Source organism: Glycine max, chromosome 6 (genome assembly GCF_000004515.6).
Source record: "Glycine max cultivar Williams 82 chromosome 6, Glycine_max_v4.0, whole genome shotgun sequence".
NCBI lineage: Eukaryota > Viridiplantae > Streptophyta > Magnoliopsida > Fabales > Fabaceae > Glycine > Glycine max.
The window spans coordinates 18,842,176-18,864,953 of NC_038242.2; the positions used below are offsets into that span (position 1 = coordinate 18,842,176).

General features: G+C 35.1%; 3 protein-coding genes, 2 long non-coding RNA genes and 2 other non-coding genes across 8 annotated transcripts; 5 read left to right on the forward strand and 2 right to left on the reverse strand.

Annotated features, from left to right (window-relative positions):
- Nucleotides 1-526: 526 nt before the first annotated feature.
- On the forward strand, nt 527-5,033 carry LOC100814193 (phosphoserine phosphatase, chloroplastic). 2 transcript variants are annotated; one of them, XM_006581954.4, is made up of 8 exons: nt 527-664; nt 790-1,021; nt 1,338-1,470; nt 1,557-1,664; nt 3,014-3,107; nt 3,967-4,116; nt 4,192-4,245; nt 4,645-5,033. In XM_006581954.4, exons 2-8 carry the CDS (start codon nt 799-801, stop codon nt 4,768-4,770), a joined length of 888 nt encoding a protein of 295 aa, XP_006582017.1. In that variant the 5' UTR covers nt 527-664; nt 790-798; the 3' UTR covers nt 4,771-5,033. The 2 variants fall into 2 exon arrangements, with proteins under 2 accessions (XP_006582017.1, XP_014632094.1); XM_014776608.3 differs by having other exon boundaries at nt 589-664; nt 759-1,021.
- An 809-nt stretch (nt 5,034-5,842) lies between these two features.
- Nucleotides 5,843-9,224, forward strand: LOC121175072 (uncharacterized). Its single transcript, XR_005892076.1, has 2 exons — nt 5,843-5,915; nt 8,868-9,224. It is a non-coding gene; the product is annotated as an uncharacterized lncRNA (long non-coding RNA).
- A 2,756-nt stretch (nt 9,225-11,980) lies between these two features.
- Nucleotides 11,981-16,120, forward strand: LOC100800319 (glutamine--tRNA ligase). Its single transcript, XM_026128727.2, has 4 exons — nt 11,981-12,106; nt 12,200-12,286; nt 15,750-15,947; nt 16,037-16,120. Exons 1-4 carry the CDS (start codon nt 11,996-11,998, stop codon nt 16,118-16,120), a joined length of 480 nt encoding a protein of 159 aa, XP_025984512.1. The 5' UTR covers nt 11,981-11,995.
- A 146-nt stretch (nt 16,121-16,266) lies between these two features.
- Nucleotides 16,267-16,986, reverse strand: LOC102661275 (uncharacterized). The gene is made up of 2 exons (XM_014777137.2): nt 16,684-16,986; nt 16,267-16,473 (listed from the first exon to the last, which is right to left on the reverse strand). Exons 1-2 carry the CDS (start codon nt 16,984-16,986, stop codon nt 16,267-16,269), a joined length of 510 nt encoding a protein of 169 aa, XP_014632623.2.
- A 1,058-nt stretch (nt 16,987-18,044) lies between these two features.
- LOC113002039 (U1 spliceosomal RNA) lies at nt 18,045-18,205 on the forward strand. The gene has a single exon (XR_003267567.1). It is a non-coding gene; the product is annotated as a U1 spliceosomal RNA (small nuclear RNA).
- A 939-nt stretch (nt 18,206-19,144) lies between these two features.
- On the forward strand, nt 19,145-19,340 carry LOC113002050 (U2 spliceosomal RNA). Its single transcript, XR_003267578.1, has one exon. It is a non-coding gene; the product is annotated as a U2 spliceosomal RNA (small nuclear RNA).
- A 1,599-nt stretch (nt 19,341-20,939) lies between these two features.
- LOC100800853 (uncharacterized) lies at nt 20,940-21,827 on the reverse strand. The gene is made up of 4 exons (XR_001388903.2): nt 21,760-21,827; nt 21,329-21,382; nt 21,113-21,190; nt 20,940-21,006 (listed from the first exon to the last, which is right to left on the reverse strand). It is a non-coding gene; the product is annotated as an uncharacterized lncRNA (long non-coding RNA).
- Nucleotides 21,828-22,778: the final 951 nt, after the last annotated feature.

The following is a 22,778-nucleotide window of genomic DNA, read 5'->3' on the forward strand; positions in this document are numbered from 1 at the left end:
ATATATACAGAGGATGGGTCTGTATGTTGAGGCCCACTGAATCTAATGATACTCTCTTCTTATTAAAATGACTCTCTTCTAAGCTCCTTTTTTTTTTTTTTTTTTTCTGAAACTGAATTATATAATGATAATCATTTGAAACTCTCACCGGCTAGTCTCCTCTACACTCGTCTCTTTGGAGGATCTTGTGTATCGCCAAATATGGAGATCAATTAGTGGGTTATCCCTATGGTATGTGGATATCTTGCATCAAAGTATTCCTATTCATTTTAATCTTAAATTATAATATAATTTATAATTTAAAAGTATTTATTTATTGAATTATAAATTTTAGTTTTATGAAATAAATATTTATTCTGTGCAACACACCGTCTCTTATACTAGTAAGAATGTATTCATTTTTTTTAATCATATAATAAGTTAAAATCAGAATATATTGTAAAATATGTTAAAGATCAAAATACTGAAAGCCTCAATGGTTTTTGAGAAAGGAACATGAAAGGAACATCCTAAACAAGAAAACGACATAGTTTCAAGAAAATAATAAAAAATAAAAGAAACATTATTCCATTTTTTCATAGACATTGAGGTTTAACCTCAGTCACCAGCCCTCTCAGATTTTCACACGCGCCTCAAACGCTTTCACTTCTAACATCTGCAGAAGGTACTCAATAAGATTCATACACTCTCAAATCACACCCTTGGATCCTAAATTCTAGCACCCTTTATCCTCTAATGGGATTTTGATAAATCAACAGTTTTTTTTTTGTCCCTGGATTTGGAAAACAGCTAGTTTCCATGGAAGGTTTGGTGAGTTCTGGGATCAACACGGTTCGTGTTTTTGGCATTACAAAACACCAATCTCGTTTTCTTCCTTCATCAACTCTGCATCTGAGGAATAACAGTGTGTGTGGATTTGGAATTGGGGTTGAGAAGAAGAAGAAGAAACAGTGTTTCGTTGTGGCTGCTTCTGTTGGTGGCTCCAAAGTGGTCCATTTTGAGAATACACTCCCTTCCAAAGGTTATTATATTATAATATTTATATTTATGTGCTATATGTATTCATGATATTATTTTGATGGAAACAAGTCGCTATTCCTAGTGGTATCAGACCCGTTCCCCTTAAGCAAGGTCTCAGGTTTGAGTCTTTGTGAATGGAAAAAACGTGGTTCCCCTTCTAAAGGTGACCAGTTAGGTTTTCAGACGGAGATTAGTCATCGGTAAAACTGGTGATACTCCGGACCAATAACATGATAACAAGAAAAAATGATATGATTTGATGTTATTTGCTTTGTGTTTTGGTGGAACTATAAAGTAGTGTTGTTATGTGATGTTAGAGGTTCTTGAGCTTTGGAGAAATGGTGATGCTGTGTGCTTTGATGTGGATAGCACTGTGTGCTTGGATGAAGGGATTGATGAGCTTGCTGAATTCTGTGGGGCTGGAAAGGCAGTGGCTGAATGGACTGCTAGGTTGTATTGTTTAACTGGGATTTTGTTTTTTTAAATTTCTTTTGTTGTTTTTGGTATCTGATTTGAGTGTTGTTGAATTCTCACAGAGCGATGGGTGGTTCTGTTCCGTTTGAGGAAGCCTTGGCTGCTAGGCTGTCTTTGTTCAATCCCTCTTTGTCCCAGCTTCAGGATTTTCTTGAACAAAAGCCACCAAGGTATGAAGGAGGGAGACTGACTAGTTTTTTTTAGAGTCTTTAGTGTTTATTTGCTTGAAGGGATTTGACATATTGGTGAAGAACAATAAACTTGATTGCTTAATGTATGAGTATTTGATTTTGATTTGGCTTTTAACTGCAAAAACTGAAAAAGTGACATGGACATTTCCTTGCGAATTCCCCAATTATTCTTGCCTTAGGTTATTTTAATTTAATAGAAGGGGAGAATTGGTGTGACTGTTAGATTTGTTGCCTTGTGACTAGCAGGTCACAGGTTCTGGAATCAGCTTGTAAGGTTGCCTGTAATAGACCTGTAATGGGTTTGACATTTCCCAGGTGCTCACCATGGCAAGAGCATTATAGCATTAGGTTGCACTTATAGGCTTTTGATTTGGTAGCATTGAAAGGATTTATTTTCAGCATTTTGTATGGAGTAATGCTACACACCAGAAGAAAAAATTGACAGAATTTGGCCAGTGTTTACCTAGATTCAGATAGTGGTGGTTAAATACAACAAGGTGGTGATGCTTAGTTATCAATTCAAGGTGTCAATATCAGCACAAATTAGTCCTGGCAAAATATTTCTGGATGTATAATATTTTTCCTTTTGTATGATATATGACCAAACATCCTAATGATGGAACCTCACTTTCTTCAACACTTTGCAGTTTCTGTACTTGTGCAATGTCTTCCTATAAATGGAAGAGATATAATGTTAGTTGTATACTACGGTTACGGTCTACCATTGACTATCAAACCCAGTTTTCTGCATTTGTGTCTGTTTGACATATCCATTCATGTCTGATACAGATAAATAAGGTAAATTGCAAGGTTATATTGACAGATTCAAGAGAGTGGTCACCCCTAGGATGCCTGTGTAACCACAACCCTTGTGGGCACTTTCTAGCAATAACCAAATTCCTGAAAAAGACATGTTTTTCCCTACCTAATGCATATTTGCTCACATAATGCAAGTTTTAAGATTATTTGCTTTTGACCCCTAGCAAAAAAGTGCTGCATGGTTTCTAGAGCTAAAAGTTATATTCCTCTGTATTCTAATTATATTTCTAATTATTATTCAATTATGAAAAGGAACAACACTCTACACTTGATAAATTGTAAGTGGTGTAGAGAAATGATATTCTATGACAAAGATTTATGGACTTATCCCTAGTTAATACCAACTTAAACTTTGATGAGACAAAGGGTTGGTATTTGAATCACCAAAGCTTGACTGTTTACTTTCTTTCTCTTCTCCTTCTAATCTTTATTTCTTCAATGAGTATCTTGACATGTTTAGTTCAGACAGATTTGGATTAATGTTTATGATTCTACTTCTTATTATGCAGGCTTTCCCCTGGCATTGAAGAGTTAGTCCAGAAGTTAAAGGCTAATGGCATAGTTGTTTATCTGATCTCTGGTGGCTTCCGTCAAATGATCAATGTATGGAGAATAGTTGTAATTAATGGTTTTTCTGATTCAGTTTGGGCCCTGGGGAGTAAATCAATAACATATTGTGAATTGGATAGACTTTTTAATCTTTATAGCACACTGCCATTGAAAATATTTCAAAACTAATACATACAGTCCTTGCAAGCCTGTAATCTTTAAGATTAGCACAATGTTACTTCCTACACATATCACTTGCAAAATACATCTAAATCTCAATTTTAATTTAGAATGTGGAATGAAGCTTGATGAATTTTGAATTGTGTATCAGGGAGGGGGGATCAAATCTGATATTGGAATTTTGATCAGGGCCTCTTCCATTGCCCTTAAGCCAGCTGCAAGTCTGTTTTGAAATGCAATGAATATAGTTAGCAACTCGTGTCTATGTCTTCCAATGCCCTTCCCATGCAAATGCTTTTCATAGCTTAACTTTGTCATGACATTAAGAATTTTATGCAGTGCTTTTGACATTTGATATGCTCTATTTTTTTTTTGATCGGCAAAAATAAATATTTAATTATATAAATAGGATTGAAGTACCAGAGGTACTTTGTACATAGATAGGATTCCATAGACATGGTTCCTCGGTGAAACTAATATAGTTTGATTAGGAACCATATTATGGCTACATATGTATTATACAGCTACTAAAATCCAAATGAAAGCTACCCTCTACTGATACAAAAAGCCTTGTGGAATATGACTTGACCAATGATTAAAGTGAAGTGTGAAGTCTTTCTCAGAATTCCTAAGCCAAGTCCAAATTAGGAACCTTAGTTTTCTATGCTCTATGTATAAAGGATGATGGATTAGGTACCTTAGTTTTCTAACTACTTGCATACTTCTTATGAAGCCTGTTGCATCAATACTTGGGATTCCACAAGAGAATATTTTTGCCAATCAACTGCTATTTCGAAGCTCTGGAGAGTTTCTGGGGTTCGATAAAAACGAGCCTACTTCAAGGAGTGGAGGAAAAGCTGTTGCAGTCCAACAAATCAAGAAGGTTCAGCCCGCCTGTTAATTTTTTGCTTTCTTAACTACTTGCATTGCTTGTAAAGCTGATCAAACTGATTTTCAGGCTCATGGTTTCAAAACTTTAACTATGGTGGGGGATGGTGCAACTGATTTTGAGGTAAGAAAAATCCTCTGCAAATTTCCTTCTAATTTTGTGATTAGACTTGTTTTAATCTAAAACTACTGATATCCAACACCTTTTAATAATTTTATGATAATTTCTTTTGCTTCTTTGTACATTGTCCTGTTAAACTAAACAGCTTTTAGATCTCACACAAAAGGACCAAAAGTAATGCTGAATTGTTGATGAGTCAATCAACTTGTTTTTATAGATATTTTGGCCAAATTGTTGTGTCATGGTTAGTTTTTTTTTTTATCAGTAAATGTTAGTAATTAGTTTGTTAGTTTTTGTTAATGAGAGATATTCGAACGTATTACCTCTAATTTGTTAGTTGTTTTCTTATACTGTATTCATGTATGATAGTAATTTATATGAATTTTATCACCACACATATAGGCTCGTAGACCTGGTGGTGCTGACATGTTCGTTTGCTACGCGGGTGTTCAACTTCGAGAGTCTGTTGCTGCAAAAGCTGATTGGCTAGTTTTCAGTTTTAAAGACCTCATAAATTCGTTGGGGTAATGAATTTTCTTTTCTTTTTTTTTTCTTTTTTTCATTTGTTTCCTTCTGAGCCGGCCTGAGGAGTTTCCTGTATTTTAAGAGGATGGGAATGCAGTCACCATCTCACTGTTTTGATTTTTTTTTTTTGGACTTACGTTTTATTGATTTATTTAATTTATAAAAAAATATTTAGGGGGGCCATTCTCTAGACTTGACTTTCAAGTGTAGAGAAATCTTTCGGATGATAGAAGAGTGAGAAATCGAATAAATGTACATTTGATGTCTTTTCTTACTAATTGCCATTAAATTTTCTTCTAGGTAAATTAGGTTTATTCTTCTTTCATTGATTAATTTTTATTTTTTATGTGTTGCTTTTGTATGTTTAAATACACTTCTGTAATACGTTGTGCCAAACAAGACTGAATCTTGTAAGTGTTGTTTAGTGGATGTTATGAATGACTTCCGTTTCTAGCATTTATAAATGGACCCTTTGCAAATGGTAAGCACAGGTCTACCCAAAAGTTACCTGTGAATAATAATTCTATTTTCTAGTACCTTTTCAAATGCATTTACCTATGCCTTCTAATAAAGTTAGTTAAAAGGATAAAAGTTCTAGTTTCGTTTTTTTTTTTATTCAGGGTGGTAAAAAAATGTGTTAATTTAACTAAAGTGACCTCCTTTAAAAAAAAAAAAAAACCTAAACTGACCTAACAACACTGGTGATGACAATTCAATTCCATTATCTACTATCAAATCTATTTGGGTATGGGTTTGCTTATCTATCAAGTTATAAAAAACTTAATGGGTTGATTGGATTAAGTCACTTTTTATTAGATGGATAATGAACTATCTAATATCTTATGGGTGATGCTAGGTGCATTCAATATTATTGTTGGTGCACCCAGCATTTTAAGTGAATGGACGAAAATGTTTTTCACTTAAAATTTAAAAGTTGTACATTCATTTGTACTGTTCACGCGTTTCGTACGAGCTTTGTCTTTGCATCGTTTCCTTATCTTCGTTGTGTCGTTCGAGCTTTTTCCGTTCTTGAGCTTCTTCTCTTCCCTGCGTCGTTTCCCTTTCTTGAAGGTTTGTTTGTTGCGTATTGGGTGGTTTGTTGTTGGCATTGAGGACCTGCATCTTCGTTTTGTTGTTCCACCGTCGAGGTAAACTTTTTCTCTCCATTAATGGTTGCGTTTTCGTTTTTGGTATTGTGTGTTTGTACGGATCATGAGGCATATGGATCATGATCATGTTGATCCGTATTAGTTATATGGATCATGTTGATCCGTATTAGTCATACAGATCATGTTGATCTGTATTAGTCATACGGATCACGTTGATCCGTATTAGTCATACGAATCACGTTAATTCGTATGAGCATTTTTAATTTAAATAAAATAAAATAAAAAATAGTTATTGTTTGAAAAATTATGTTTTGAATAATGTTTTTAAATAGGTAGTTTATTTGTTAGTTTTGTTTTAAAAATAGGTATTGTTTGTGTTTTAAAAAACAATATTTTATATTGCATTGTGTTATCAAATAGTTATAAATTTTAATAGTAAATATATGAATTTTGTAGTTGTTTATGTTTATTTTATTTCAATGAAAAATAGTCATATATTATTTAATTATTTGTTTGTAAATAGTTTTTGTTTATTAGATAAATGAAAAAAAAATATTGAATTTCGACCAAAAAATGTATGCGTGTAAAAATTTGCAGATTATGGTTAGAATTAGAGGGTTAGGTCGTGTCTTAGGCAGAGTTATAGGTAGAGTCATGGGGAGAGAGGATCGTTATTCAGATGATGTTCTCCAGCGACGAAGGTCTACACCATCCGCACGTAAGCAGCGGGAAGCTGCCCCTGTTGCTGAGGATGCTCCTGACGTGGCTGACGTGACTGAAGATGTGACGTGGCTGACGTGGCTGAAGATGTATTCCAACATGCTGAAGAAGCAGTTGATGATACTGAGGGGTTTCCAGGTGGGCCGCGTGACCCATCAGTGTTGGCTGCCTATGGCGACCATGTTGCAATCATTGTATGTAATGGAGAGGTATTTATAATTTTTAATGAATTATAGTTCTTAAGTATTTGTTATTATTTAAATTATTCATAATTTATATTGTTATTGTTAAAATTATTTAAATTTTTTTCAGGAACGTCCTGAATTGAAGCTATCCTCCCATGGAAGGAAGGTTCAGAAATTTGGGAGGCCTGCTCCTAAAATTGAAGGGCTAGTGGCTGCCACATGATTAAGTCTTTTGATCGCATGTTCAGTGAACACTGACAATCGGAGACTTATATATGCTTTTGTGGAGAGATGACATAAGGAAACGAACAGTTTCCATCTTCCTGTTGGAGAGGTGACCATCACCCTTGATGATGTGGTCTCTCTGCTTCATCTTCCTATTATAGGCGCATCCCACAACTTCAAGACTCTGCATGTCGACGAAGCGGTCTTGATGTTGGTGGAGTTACTTGAAGTCTCCGGAGAGGAAGCTAGAGCTGGGACAATATAATGTCATGGGGCATACGTACGCTTATTGTGGCTATGAGATATTTATCGGAGTAAATGTGAGACCACCACAAATCTGTTTTCTTGAGCAACTGATCCAGCCCACTACAAAACATCATCTCGGATAACAAACACCTACAATGCAACCCACACAATTTTAGTCTTCAAAGGGACATTCATTTTATCAATTTAATAACAATAATGAAGATTATTTATTACCCGAGAAGTATTGAATGCATCCGAACAATCAACATGTTGTTCTTCATTCACACCAACATCATGTTCATTTTCATCATCCATATCAACTTCTTCAGATATTATACTGTCATACATCCATTGATCGTCGTCCATCTTAACAACAGATTCAAAAAATTTCACATCACAAACATACAACACCTAACCGCACTATACATATACTATCATACAAAACCGAACGTAATTTTTTACTGCATACCATTTTATAAACACTACAATTCAAAACCATATATATTGAAAACCAAAAAGCCAATATCAATATACATACGAATTATTTCAAATGCATGTATAAACAAATAATTTTTATTTACAAAATTTACATCCTAACATATTTATAATGAAATTTTTTACCAATTTAAAAATCTGAATATACCATATGGATCAACTTAATCCGTATGATTTATATGGATCAATTGATCCGTATGATTTAAACGGATCAATTAATTCGTTTAAACATACGGATCAACTACGAACTCGCGTACATTCGATGACGTCACTATCGAACCAACCACCGCAACAATCACTATCGACCAGTATCACTTTCACTTTCATCCAAACGGCACCTCACTCAATGGGAAAAATCAACACCAAAGGAGCCACCAATCCACAAAGTGAACCACATGAAATGAAAACGGCACAGGCAACTTATTAAAGAGGAAGAAGACATAGGGGTAATTTTAGAATTACTAAAAACTATTGGGTGCACAAGCAATAAAGCTGGTGCACCTAGCAACACCCATATCTTATAATTCATTGGACCAAGTAGATCAAATTTTTTTCCTTAAGCAATCTTTAAAGAAGGAGGCATAGACTCAATGTTTTTTTTTTTTTTTGGGGGGGGGGGGGTTGGGGAAGGAAAATAGTGAATTTTATTTTATATTTTTTTTGACAAAAAAAATCACTTTATACAAGTGAGCTGCATATCTATTAGTATTAGTAGAGATTATTAATTTTTTATTTTAAATTCGTTTTCCTTTTCTTTTATATGCTATCGGAAGAGAGACAACTTTTTAGCTTTTGCATAAAAAATAAAGAATAAGCATCAAAGGATTAAAGATTAAGATATTTCTATAGTATGTAGTTGTATTTTTGTGTGTTATAAAGAGTAACTTAATGCTCTAAAGCATCTCCAACATTCTGGACTCTTTGAAGATGTCTTTTGGAGTTTTATCGCCTTATATCTTATTTTATTTCTATCATCCTCTTTTAATACATTTCAATGGCATGAATTAAATAAATAAATATATGTAACATGATTATAATTTTAAATTGAATTGATTTAATGATCTGAACCTAATTTTGTTCATGATTTTCAATCAAATTGGGTTGGAACTGGAAAAAAAAGGGTTTGTATCAAGTTCAGGCATCTGTATCACATGATATAGTTCCTTGGCATCTCAGGACGCGTTGGTTGAATTGTTGGGCACTTACTCGCTCCATGCAGTTTTCTATTTCGCACATTTTTCGTGAAGGAAATGGATGCATGGATCGGCTTGCAAATTATGGTGTGACTCTCAAGGTTCAGTCTGGTGAGGCACCATCCCTAGTCTTGTCTGAGAACCCTTTAGTGTAGGGATACATATGGGTTACTTAATTTTAGATTTGGTTGATCTTTTATGTTATTTTCCTCTCCAGACTTTGTTATTGTACTTTTCTTTTTCATATTTTAATAATATTTGGCCAACGACATATGATAGCTTAAGCTTGGTACCAAAGTTGTTGGGATGTCAAGTTTGCCTTGATATTTGTTTTCTAGAGGTTTATTCAAACATGACGATATCTAGGGTGCACCGTGTGTAAGTTGGATCTTTTTCTTCCCTAAATTTCATGAACGGGGATTTATTACATATGAACTATTGAGATTTTTCCTTTTTCCTTTTATCTTTTTTACTTTGAATATAATTTAGATTTTTCTATTTTTCATAATCTGTAATTTTAATCTTTTATTTTAAAATACAAACATTTAGTCTTCTTATTTTTAAAAATCTGTAATTTTGATCCCCTTTAAAACAAAGATATTTAGTCTCTTACTCTAGTAGATTTTGATCATTTTCTCAAATAGAAAGCATTGACTCTTAAGAGATTAACATTGAATATATGAGTGTATGACGTAGATTACACAAATTATCTTGTAATACATCAAGTTAATTTTTTACTGACCAATGCCTTTTGAATTTGATGGAATGAAAAAAATTATGAATTTTAAAAAATCAGAGGATTAAATATTTTTATTTTAAAATAAAGGAACCAAAATTACATTTAAACCTACATAATATTCAGATTCATTGTGACATCATAAATGGTTTCTAACAATACTTTCTCTATTTTCATTGGAAATATTCATTACTATTACATCTACTTATCAATTCAACCATTAATATATGCTTTCACAGTTTAATATCGCAAGCTCCTGGAAGTAGTACCAAATTCTGGTTTTGAAACCCTAAATATGGTCCAACATCCACCAAACAACTACAAAAATTCTTAATAGCTTGAGCATTGTTGGCTCTTTGAAACGCCACTCTTGCTCCATCACAACAATGGGGAGTTAGAGTAGAAGAGCCTCTGTTAACTAAATAAGGCACACATTGAATAAGTAATGGCCCATACCCATTGCACGTTGGAGGAACTAGACAAGCAATGAATGTTGTTACTTCCATTGCTACAAAAAACGCGAACGTCGATGCTTCTCGGAGTTCAACGACGGTGCACGGTCGTCTTTGAATGAGACGTCGTTGTAGGCCTCCGGCCAGTCTACGACGGTCTCCTTCCACCATTTTAGAAACACACGATTCCTGCGACGGGGATGACTGGAGGCCCGTAGTTGCAGGTTCGCCTTCGAAGACGTTGCCAGCACGAGGAACGACGTTGAAAGGTAAGCTTTTAAGGTCGGGCTATGGCAGCACCGATGTAGTGTATAACAATCAATGCTTGAAAGGTAAGGTCTACTACGTCGTTGACCGGCAACGACTGCCATTGAATGGTTGGTCAACTACGTCGTTGCTGTTGAAAGCAACGACGTCGAAAGGAACCTTGCTACGTCGTTTCCAGGGGAGGAACGTCGTTGAATGCATGGCCTTGACGTCGTGTCTGGGAGAGGAACGTCGTGGAATGCATGGCTACTACGCCGTTTCGCGAAGGAGACCGCCGTTGACTGCATGGGAAAAGCTACGTCGTTGTTGTCGTAAGCAACGACGTAGATTAAGTTTTTTTTTCTATTTAAAATTTTTAAATTATAAACGTTATTTGTATAAACGTAAGTAATATGAACTCGAAAATTTTAAATTATTATTGTCAACTAATAATTATTATGATAAGTAAATATAATTTTTGTGCTAAAATTTTTGGTTTTAATTAATTTAATATTATATAAATAAGCAAGATAATCCATGATATTATATAAAGTAAAATATATATCAACCAGTATTTGAAATGTAATTAACCTGATGAGATTAATAAATAACAATAATTAAACATGATATAATATAATAATAAAAAAAGTAAAATGTACTAATAAGCTGAAAGTATATAAATTTGTGTAGTATATATTATCATTTTACTTAATTTAAATTTATATTAATCTTAAGCAACAATAACATAAATAATGATTATGAATACAAATAGCCATTTAACAGTTGTTAAAATATTGTAACTTAATCATATTAACAATTAACAATAGATATAATTAGATTTAACAGGTAATTGTTAAATTTATTAACAATAAACATAATATATTAGTTGCCAGGGAAAGACTGTGGTTCTTGAAATCAGTAACCTTCTCAATTTCTTGGTACTGGTTTGACCAAAATTGTTGGAGCTGTTGCTGAAGCTGGTGTTAGAACCATATGCTAATTGAGCTCCACTACCATAGATGGGTTCTGGCTATGCCCTTGATTCCATTCTGCTTCAGATAAAATCAAACATGCAATGACACGAGTGCCTACACTTTACACAACCAAAATAACAAAACATGCAATCATCAAACCAAAATTTTCAATATATTAGTGAGTATACCATGATAAAATATTCACTTTCACAGGTGCTCGATCTATTTCATATTTGTATAAAATTGTAATTAAATTGTTAATTGTGTAAGAATGTGGCATGGCTTATTATTATCTTTCAATTCATATCTAAATTGTGTACATGGGAAGATATCAATCATCTCCTCACAAACTTTTAGTATGCTCAACTTACGAACAAACGAATATTAATTTATAAGTTTCTTTGATTGATCACGTTTTATATTTTTTTTTTTCAAGAGGAATTCTTATTTCTTTGTGAGTGTTCTTGGTAAGCCATTCGAAAAGTTTTTAAATTTCTATGTCTAGTTTGATAATTTGAGTAAAATGTATCATTTTAATACTCTTATAAATTTGAGGAGCTTTGTACCTTTTTCTTTCCAAAACGATGAGGCCCTTAACAAGTCTATAATTTGACTAAATGCACTATAACTTTCTTTGTTCCAAGTTGATGGCTTGTGGCGCTTCCAGGTATGATGATACAAATCCTGAAGCAGAAAAGAAAGAGTATATTGATCACATTGAAGAAAGTGTTCAGTGGATGGGTTGGAAACCATTCAAGGTATGTTGGTTTGTTTTGTAGCACCTCTTGGCTCATGTGATTGTTCCAACTTAACTATTTAGGTGTTTAACAGCTTTGTGATAATATTTGCAGATTACTTACACAAGTGATTACTTCCAAGAATTGTACGAATTAGCAGTGGAGCTCATAAAAAAGGGTCATGCTTATGTTGATCATCAGGTTGGTATCTAAACATCTGAATAGCTTATTACTTCAAATATTTAACTTGTTTATTTGTGTAAAATGTTTCCTTTGTTCTTCCTTTTGGGTGGATTTATAACCTGTAACAGCCTCTAATTAATTGATTTATTTAAAGCACTAATTCTGAGCCCTTTGGCAGTTTATTCTGAAAATCTCAGTTGCATGGAATTATATTATCAACCCTTGTGTTATAAATTTGTGTCCTCATGCCTAATTGTGAGGACATCTCTTGTGGTATTCTCTTTCTTATTGTTATGTGTGGTTTCACCGCTATTTAGAATTTTTTTATATAATTTTTTTATTGATCATGTTTTTCTTTTGCATTGATATCTTTTCTTTCCTTAAAATCTAAATTACTTTTAAATTTTTATATTTAAATTTTCTTTTTCATCTCAAATATCAGTCACTTGTACTATCAAATTAATTCTTTTAATTTTTTAAATAAACTTTTTTCTCCCTAAATCTAAGCTATTTTAATATGTATGTTGATAAAGGAGGTTGAGATAATTGCATAATGTGATTGAATTTGTATTGGTTGCAACAAAAATAAACTATTTATTAATGACTTGATTGTAGACACCTGATGATCCAGGTGTCTACAATCAAGTCATTAATAAAGGATGTTATGGTGAGGAGGAAGATCAATTTTATGTGCCTACAAGAAACTAAGTGGACAGGTGAAAATGCGAAAGAATTAGACAACTCGGGATTTAAGTTGTGGTATACGGGAAAAATCAGATCAAGAAATGGGGTAGGGATTATTGTGGACAAGGAGTGGAAGAAGGATGTCGTGGATGTAAGAAGAGTAGGAGATCGTATCATAGTCTTAAAATTGGTAGTGGGACAGGACACCTTTAATGTTATTAGTGGGTACGCACCTCAGGTTGGGTTAGCAGAACACTTTAAGGTAAAATTTTGGGAGGATCTAGAAGGGGTACTTCAGGATATACCCCAAGGAGAGAAAGTTTTCCTAGGAGGGGATCTCAATGGACATGTAGGTAGCGTGGCTAGAGGTTTTGAGGGGGTGCATGGGGGTTTTGGCCTAGGGGAGATGAATGGGGAGGGTAAATCCATCTTGGAGTTTTCGGAGGCTTTGGATCTTTCTATAGCCAATACATGGTTTAAGAAAAGAGAGGAACATCTTATCACTTACAAAAGTGGAGGGACATGTTCTCAGATAGATTTCTTCCTTATCAGGAAGTCTGATAGGAAGTATTGCTTGAACTGTAAAGTTATCCCGGGAGAGAGCTTGACTACCCAACATAGAGTGTTGGTTATGGATGTAAGAATTAGAGATAGGGCAAAGAGAAGAAGTCCTATGGTAGCACCAAGGATCAAATGGTGGCACTTGAAGGGTGAGAAACAAGGAATCTTCCAACAAAAGATATGGGAGGGTTGGTGTGGACAATCACAAGGAAGTGCAAATGATATGTGGAACAAGATGTCCCAAGAGATTATTAAAGTGGCTAAAGAGACGTTGGGTGAATCTAGAGGTTTTGGACCTAGGGGTAAAGAATCGTGGTGGTGGAATGAAAATGTTCAGAGCAAAGTTAGAGTAAAAAAGGAGTGTTTCAAGGAGTGGTCTGGGTGTAGAAATTCTGAAACTTGGGATAAGTATAAGATAGCTAGAAATGAAACCAAAAAGGCGGTGAGTGAGGCAAGAGCCCAAGCTTTTGATGGACTATACCAAGCTCTAGGAACCAGGGACGGAGAAAGATCTATATATAGGCTTGCTAAGGGTAGAGAGAGGAAGACTAGAGATTTGGATCAAGTAAAGTGTGTTAAGGATGAAGAAGGCAAAGTCTTAGTGCATGAAAAAGATATCAAGGAAAGGTGGAAGGCGTATTTCCACAACTTATTTAATGATGGATATGGATATGACTCTAGCAGTCTAGACACAAGAGAAGAGGACCGGAACTATAAGTACTATCGTCGGATTCAGAAACAGGAAGTAAAGGAAGCGTTGAAAAGAATGAGTAATGGTAAGGCGGTGGGGCCAGACAACATACCTATTGAAGTGTGGAAAACTCTTGGAGATAGAGGTCTTGAGTGGCTCACCGAACTCTTTAACGAAATTATGAGGTCAAAATGCATGCCGGAGGAATGGAGGAGAAGCACGTTAGTACCAATCTATAAGAACAAGGGGGATATACAAAATTGTGCAAATTATAGGGGAATCAAGCTCATGAGTCATACCATGAAATTATAGGAAAGAGTGATCGAACGGAGATTAAGAAAGGAGACTCAAGTTACTGAGAATCAATTTGGTTTCATGCCGGGAAGGTCGACCATGGAAGCGATTTATTTATTACGGCGGGTGATGGAGCAATATCGCATGGCCCAACAAGACTTGCACTTGATTTTTATTGACTTGGAGAAAGCGTATGATAGAGTGCCTAGAGAGATTTTGTGGAAAGCTCTAGAGAAGAAAGGGGTTAGGGTTGCATATATTCGAGCTATCCAAGATATGTATGATAGGGTATCGACTAGTGTTAGGACACAGGGTGGAGAGTCAGACGATTTTCCCATCACAATTGGTTTACATCAAGGGTCAACCCTTAGCCCCTACCTTTTTACCTTAATTCTGGATGTCCTCACGGAACAAATCCAAGAGATAGCGCCGAGATGCATGCTTTTTGCAGATGACATAGTCCTCCTTGGAGAGTCGAGGGAGGAGTTGAATGAGAGGTTGGAAACTTGGAGACGAGCTCTAGAAACACATGGCTTTCGCCTAAGCAGAAGCAAATCGGAGTATATGGAATGTAAGTTCAACAAAAGAAGGAGGGTTTCTAACTCAGAGGTGAAAATAGGAGACCATATTATCCCTCAAGTCACACGGTTTAAATATCTTGGGTCTGTAATACAGGATGATGGGGAAATTGAAGGGGATGTGAATCATCGCATTCAAGCAGGATGGATGAAATGGAGAAAAGCATCGGGTGTGTTATGTGATGCAAAGGTACCGATCAAGCTAAAGGGAAAGTTTTATCGGACTGCGGTAAGACCGGCGATTTTGTACGGAACAGAATGCTGGGCGGTCAAGAGCCAACATGAGAATAAAGTAGGTGTAGCGGAGATGAGGATGTTGCGGTGGATGTGTGGTAAGACTCGACATGATAAAATTAGAAACGAAGCTATTAGAGAGAGGGTTGGAGTAGCGCCTATTGTAGAGAAGATGGTGGAAAATAGACTTAGGTGGTTTGGGCATGTAGAGAGAAGACCGGTAGACTCTGTAGTGAGGAGAGTAGACCAGATGGAGAGAAGACAAACAATTCGAGGCAGAGGAAGACCCAAAAAGACTATAAGAGAGGTTATCAAAAAGGATCTCGAACTCAATGGTTTGGATAGAAGTATGGTACTTGATAGAACATTATGGCGGAAGTTGATCCATGTAGCCGACCCCACCTAGTGGGATAAGGCGTTGTTGTTGTTGTTGTTGTAGACACCTGATGAGATAAAGGAGCATAGGGAGAAGAAATTGAACAGTCCTTGGAGAGACAGGCCAATTTCAGAGTCATTGAAGCTCTTTGAGGATATGAAAAATGGCAGTATAGAAGAAGGAAAAGCCACACTTAGAATGAAGCAAGACATGCAGAGTGATAACTACAATATGTATGACCTTATTGCATATAGAATTAAGGCAAGTACTCAACTACATTTTTTTATTGCTCAAATTTCTAGGAAGATAATGATTGATTTCTTATGATGTGAATGCTTTCTGCATTTTAGTTTACCCCACACCCTCATGCTGGAGACAAATGGTGTATCTATCCAAGTTATGATTATGCACTTCTCACATTAGGTACACTATAATAAGTCAAATCAATTCATGTCCAGATTTTCCTATTGGTGGTGGGATTTATTAGTCGGATTAAACAGGATTAGGTACACCATAGCAAAAACATTGTGTGTGTACTGTGCACTGTGTACACTAAATGTTAACAATAACCTACTATCAACTAGTGATGAGCAAAGAAATGAAGGATATATACCTGATGAGGTACTCGTACCGAAGATGAATCTTGATATTCAAGTCTTTTGGAATTTGAACCAGAACTAGCAAGAGAACTACTAGCAGTGGACAGCAGTGAATTATACTCTTCCTCCATTCTCTGTAATAATATGCCCTTTGACAATCCCTCCATTTTCCTCCTCAAAATCTCCACCTGTAAATTTTAATAAAATCTATGAGAAGAAAACACCAAAATAACAACAAAAGACAACTGGAGAATAACAAAATGCTCTATGGCATGGTTGGACAAAATACGTAGCAGATAAATGTAGAAGAATACCGGGATGTTTTTTTATTTTATGGAGTTAACCAAAACTCAATACATGTTTTGAGGGCAAAACATTAAGGTTTCTTTCTTACTTACATTTAGTTTTCCACTTGCAACAACGTTATCATCAACTATGCTACTTCTTTTAATTGACAAGCTTATGTTTTCCATCTCTTGAAACTCCCTCAAACAAATCTCATCTGATGACCCTCCAATCTGCTCCAGTCGCCTCTGCAGAACAGAAACCTGCTTGTCAAAATTTCTGTTCTTCCTGGCCCCTAAATCCTTGACTTTCGACCTCCTGTGCAATCTCTGAAGTTTCAGTGTCAACTCATGAATCTCCTCATCCAAAACCATATCAACATTCTTTCCTTCACAAATCTTGATTCTTCCCTGCATTCCGCATCGCAAGTTAAAGATCAGAAGGTCCAAATCATAAGAAAAGACAACTAAAAGCCAAACCACTGAAAACTATAGTTATGATGCACAAAACTCACATTTCATTCAACACGAAGGCTTCAGCTTCAACAAATGTTGCTTTCACAGTGTGTTGTTATGTTTGACAACTAACAAAATAGATTTAAGTGATTAACTGAAATCTGCATCATTTCATTCAATGCGGAACCTGACTAATTCAATATTTTGTCAGTATTTTAATGTAATGTAATTCCTCAATAGGGTAAACTTTGTAGTAAGCTTCCTAGATGGTAGAAATAATCCCAAGAATAAATACCAGCTTTATGCATGAAATCAAAATGGACCCTGCACTGTCCAATTCAAGAACCTTGCATCACATTGTAGTTAAGAAATTGGACACATGATTCCCACATAACACCCGGTTCAAGGGAACAGTTATTTTAACAAGAGAATCAATTGAATTCATGTAGTTCATACCTAACTGCTGGCGAAATAACTCATTCCTAATTAACTTACACAGGAAACAAAAGCCTGTGAAATAGATTGATGCTATCATTTGGACTTGTTGCTGCTTCATTTTGGTTTGGCTTGACTGATTCATAGATGCTAAAATCAATGTAGAAAAACTTACATATTACAATGTTCAGCAAGAAGGTTTGCTACCTTTTTTCATAGCATTTTTGGCTTTTAAAGGTACAATCCAAAAACTGAAAGAACAACATCACCTGCTGTGTAATCTTGTACCATTAAAAACAATAGAAGACACAAGAGCATATATGAAGAGAGTTCTACATGCCAAAGCAGTAGCCAACCCCTCTCAAGCCACCATTGTTTGTTTTCAGTTATGATTCTGCAACAAGATTCAGCACAACACATGTTGATAATGACTCAAGTTTGGAAGGAGCATATTGCAACTTGAGAGTAGAGACCATGGATTAATTAGAAAGCCAAATCCCTCAGAGCTAGCCCCACATCGAAAATATGAGTCAAAGTGGTCTGACGAATGAGTTATAAAAGAGAAGTGTATGGCATTGAGTAACATACTTACCTGGGCGGGGTCAATGGATGATCAAGAAGGTCTATGGCCTAGGGAAGTGACTTCCATTGCACTTTGGAGGGGTGCTTTCCTAAGGTCTGCCCAAGTGGCAGAGCCTACGTCATAATTTGTGGTAGTGGGAGCCTGCGTTCGCGCGGCTCCCTATCAATGCAACTTACAAGTTTTGTTTTTATATTTAGATTTCTAAAACTTTCGTAATTTGATTCGTTCTGGTAAAGTGGTGCTAGGCTACAGGAAAAGCTACTCTTACACTAATTTGGTCTGCTATTTGTTAGTTTTTCATTCTCCTATGTGAAAGAAGATTGTAGTAATTTAAAGAAACCAATCAAATGTAAACAGATTAGTCATAATGATAGGTCAAAATACTAAGAGGAAGGAGATTGAATAAATAAAAGATATCAGCCAATATAAATTAATTTAAATGAAATGTGTGTATTATTTAATAAAACATTAGCAAAACTCTCATGATGAAGTTGACACCAGTTTTAAATTTTTCTATGGACCCATGCACGAGGGTCAATATATATCCATAACTTATGAAAACTCTTTTTTTTTTCTTCCTTCTAATAGGCAATGAAAACTGAGAAAATTGTGTTGTTTTCATTGTCTTTTCTTTCGTCAACCTTAGTGTTATTTACCAACAAGATGGGCTCAGGTGCCGGGCTGACATTTTTCAGAAATAACTAGCATGAATTTTAATTCACAACCTGTGTAAAAATTCATATCTGAACACTAAGAAATACATACAAGAGATCTTGTTCTTCTATTAGTAGAATTTTAAATAACCCTCTTCCATGCAGGAATCAGTCCTATCAGTTCTAATAATCCATGATGATTAGCTAAGTCAGAAGAATCAACATAGTACGTAATAGTAACATATCCAAGTAAAATATCAACGGGAAGATTATAATGTGTTTGAACTTTCATTAGTCTCAGATTTGAACTTTTATGTTGCTGATCTAAATTTTTAACCATGTTGCTCTTGGCTAGGATGTTGGGATGAATTAGTCCCACATTTGTCAGAACTTTGTCAGGAAGCTGAAGCTCCCAGTATAAAATTTGAATACTTACATTGTACAAAGCATACCTTTCTCGGCCTTTTGGCTAAGATCAAGTGTAGTATCTGTTCTTATCAGTTTAATATCTGATATGTGGACCATTGGTTCACACGATATTAAATTTATTTTTTGAGGGAGAGGGTCTATTACAGTAGCTTGCTATTGAGGCTCTCAAGTGTCGCTCTTGTTTTGCACTACTGCAAGGGCCTGGCACGTCCCACCCAAGGATAGTTCAATTATTTACAAAAGACGGGAAGCAAAAGGGAAAACCATAGAATTCTCATGGTGCCAGAGGAGAAGATGTTGGGGGACCTTAGCTGGCTTTGTCTTTAATTTCTTTTTCTTTTAGCTTTTTAAACAAAATTAAAAGCCTTGATGCAGACACATTCATCTAAGCTTTTCACTTATTTCAGAACACAATTTTTTATGTTCCAAGATTTCCACTGTTTTGTGCTCAAGATTTTCACTTCTGAAGACATGATTGTTCATTCTAAAAAGCCTCATCTCTTTTCTAAAATATTTTTCATGGATTTTAGACAAGATACTACTTTTTATATATATTCTTTGGTTTGGGTATCCTTATTTATGGTTTAATAGATTTTAGGTAACAACAGGCTAGTTTCTATGCATTGTTAGTATAATTTTTCTTACACTGTCAACCAATAAAATTGATGATAAATATGACTTTTAAGGTAGTTATGATAAAAGTCAACAAATTTATTATATATGAAAAATTGTGACAGGTAGCAGTCTAAAAATCCTTTAAAGTGCATAAACTATTTACTTATTTGACAAACTTATACAATCTTCAAGCACATCTGAGCGAGATTTTATTTGCTTAACACTGACATTGAAAGTCTTCATTATGATGTTATTAAACCTTATACTTGTCACATTTGGTCTGCCGTTATAGATAGCTCCAGAAAAGGCACACAGTAAATCTCATTAAGTCTCTTTTGTTATTTATATCATTCTTTCTATTTAAACATGGTTCCCCAAATGTTGTTTATACTCTAAAAACATGTCTCAAATGAGGTTCATACTACAAACTGTATCCAGCTTGATATATTAATCATTTAAGTGATTTGTATGGTTCTTGATTCTTTAAATTGTCTAAATCATAACTGGTTGGTTCATGTTTGTCTGGAAGATAGCAAGAAGAATCTGCAAGAATGAAGATGATATGGCTTTGGTATCATTATTGGTCTTGTTTTGCATTGTTTCCGCTGTTTTGATCTACATTTCATATAGTATTTTAGTAATTAGTAAATTTTCTTCTTTGACACAATGTATCCACAGTGCAACATCTTAGACATTGAAAATCAAGACAGTATAGATTGTAGGCATATTGAATATCTTATCTAGCCAAGATATAAAATGAACAAAACAAAAACTTCCAATCTTACGTAAATTCAGCAAATGATCGCAAATGCTACAACCCAAGATTCATGTAAAATAATAAAAATAATGATGATAACATGATACCCAAGATTAATATACAGAATAGGTCTCATAAATCTTCAAACTTAAATCCTTTCTCTTTCTTCATTCAAGTTCCCTAGCGTGATTAATCTCTTTTTTTTTCCTTCATTTCAGAACATTAGGTTTAAATTTAACTTGAATCCTTTCTTTTTGACACCTATCTTACAGTGATGCATGTGAGACAGAGAGAGAAGAGATTGAGAGATTTTCGTAATCACTAGAGAGCTTCATAATAAATTTAAGAACATTAGGTTTAACGGCTCTTGATCATTAAAGCTATTTCTCATATGTCAAACCACCTTGCAAATATTGGATTTGTGAAGAAGTACATTTACCATGATTTAATCTAAAATCATGCCAAAAGCCATGGGGATCTGCTGATGAAGGAGCTAAGCTTGTTTGGACCTGATGATAAACAGAAAATATTTGTTGAGTATAATATGTCTACAATTGATTTAATGCAAGATTTATCAGGAATTAAGACAACCTGGTGAAAAAATCAGACATTTACCTGCCATGAGTCATAGGCAGTATTAAGAATGAATAGTGGGGTTCTAATACCGGCAATCAAATTCTGAGGGAAGAAGCACTGAAAGAGGGGTAAAAGATACATCACTAAAAGAAAAACTCAGAGCAAGTAACAACTATGGAGCATCAAATGTTCGCACATTCAGTCAAATGAAAATGATTTTTCTAAATTTTCAGAATCAAATATATTTATCATTACCGAAGTGGGATCAAGGTGATTAGTACAAAAGTGCGGCAGATTCTTTTGCACTCCCTGCAATGGATGGACAAAATATTTAGCAAGCTGTAAGAGTTATAATCATGTCAAAATAGCCAAGTTTCAAACCATAAAAGCAAATTAGCATGTGGCAGATCCTCATTTCATACTAAACAAAGGTTTTCGAAATTCAATTTAACTGCAAACAAAATAAGTTCCTGTTGAGGTTTGGTGAAAAACCTTGTGAAGATCCATGATTAAAACAGCAGTATCCAGCATGGAGTTTAAGATTTTATTTCACATTAGCTTATTTGAAATAGTTGAACCAAATACTATTAGTCAATTGTCATGATGACCATGAAATAGGAAATGTTATAGTACATTTTGCTTTCATACTTAAGGAAATTGGTGGCCTAATAAAAAAACTGTGGTACCTGTAGCCTTACAACACCACTGAATAAATTCTTGATGGTATGTCCCCAGGAGACATCAATCCTGTGATTCAAAGGGAGCGGGGCGAATTAACAAAAAAATTTAAGGACCAAAAATCCTGTGGTAACAATGGAAACGACATTCACTGAATGAACTTCTGCAGTTAATCACATACGCATCAAGAAATAATCCTGCATCACTAAGACACTTCACTTTGGTAGTTTCTGGGAAAAAACCTCTGAATTCATCAGTGTATAATAGTAGCCAGACCACCAGCCGAGCATCCAGAAAGAAGAGCCTGAAGCAAAAATAGTAGCATCTAACATGAGAACAAAAGATTCAAGGACCCCTCACCCCTACCCAACTACATTAAAGGACATGAACCAATAATTTATTGACATATACCAGCACCTAGCAACATTGATATAAAAACCAGAAAAACCAGCAAGATCCCAAATCTGCATCTCATGTTTTCTGTTTTCTAGTATTACTTGTTTCTTCTTGATCTTTCTTAATAAATGGATGCGGTTTATGGTTGGTTAGAATGCAAATATTATGGACAAATATTATGTGCTATAGCAGGTGACTCTGAGAAACTGCCAATTTCTATCAGAGCTAGGGAGCATAAATATGAATACATTATCTTAATGGGTTCCTAAAGACATGCATTCAAACATTACTTTTTTAGGGCAAGGCAACATTTGCACAACAACCTAGTTACAACAACATTCCAAGTTCACTAACCTACTTACAACAACATTCCAAGTGCACAATAATTACTTCTTCAACATCCACAAGAAATTTCAAACATCCACAACCTTACCTTCAAAACACAGCCGTGTTACGACAACTCTGAAAAGGGGTACTCACTGGCTTGCGCGGTGCCGCCACAAGACGAGACGTCGGATGAGGTCACGGGGGTGCGGGCAAATGCCACAGGTCACAGCGAGTTCACGGCGAGGTCACAGTACACAGAAATTTCAGACAAACAGGGAAGCGGGAGCTCGAGCGCGAGTGTTCA

Coding starts and splice junctions, on each gene's coding strand:
- LOC100800319 (XM_026128727.2), top strand. CDS start 11,996: ATGGCTTGTGGCGCTTCCAGGTATGATGATACAAATCCTGAAGCAGAA. Junction 12,107..12,199: donor TGGGTTGGAAACCATTCAAG/GTATGTTGGTTT, acceptor TAATATTTGCAG/ATTACTTACACAAGTGATTA. Junction 15,948..16,036: donor TTATTGCATATAGAATTAAG/GCAAGTACTCAA, acceptor TCTGCATTTTAG/TTTACCCCACACCCTCATGC.
- LOC100814193 (XM_006581954.4), top strand. CDS start 799: ATGGAAGGTTTGGTGAGTTCTGGGATCAACACGGTTCGTGTTTTTGGC. Junction 3,108..3,966: donor GCTTCCGTCAAATGATCAAT/GTATGGAGAATA, acceptor CTTCTTATGAAG/CCTGTTGCATCAATACTTGG. Junction 4,246..4,644: donor ATGGTGCAACTGATTTTGAG/GTAAGAAAAATC, acceptor CCACACATATAG/GCTCGTAGACCTGGTGGTGC.
- LOC102661275 (XM_014777137.2), bottom strand. CDS start 16,986: ATGCAGGGAAGAATCAAGATTTGTGAAGGAAAGAATGTTGATATGGTT. Junction 16,474..16,683: donor TTGCAAGTGGAAAACTAAAT/GTAAGTAAGAAA, acceptor TAAAATTTACAG/GTGGAGATTTTGAGGAGGAA.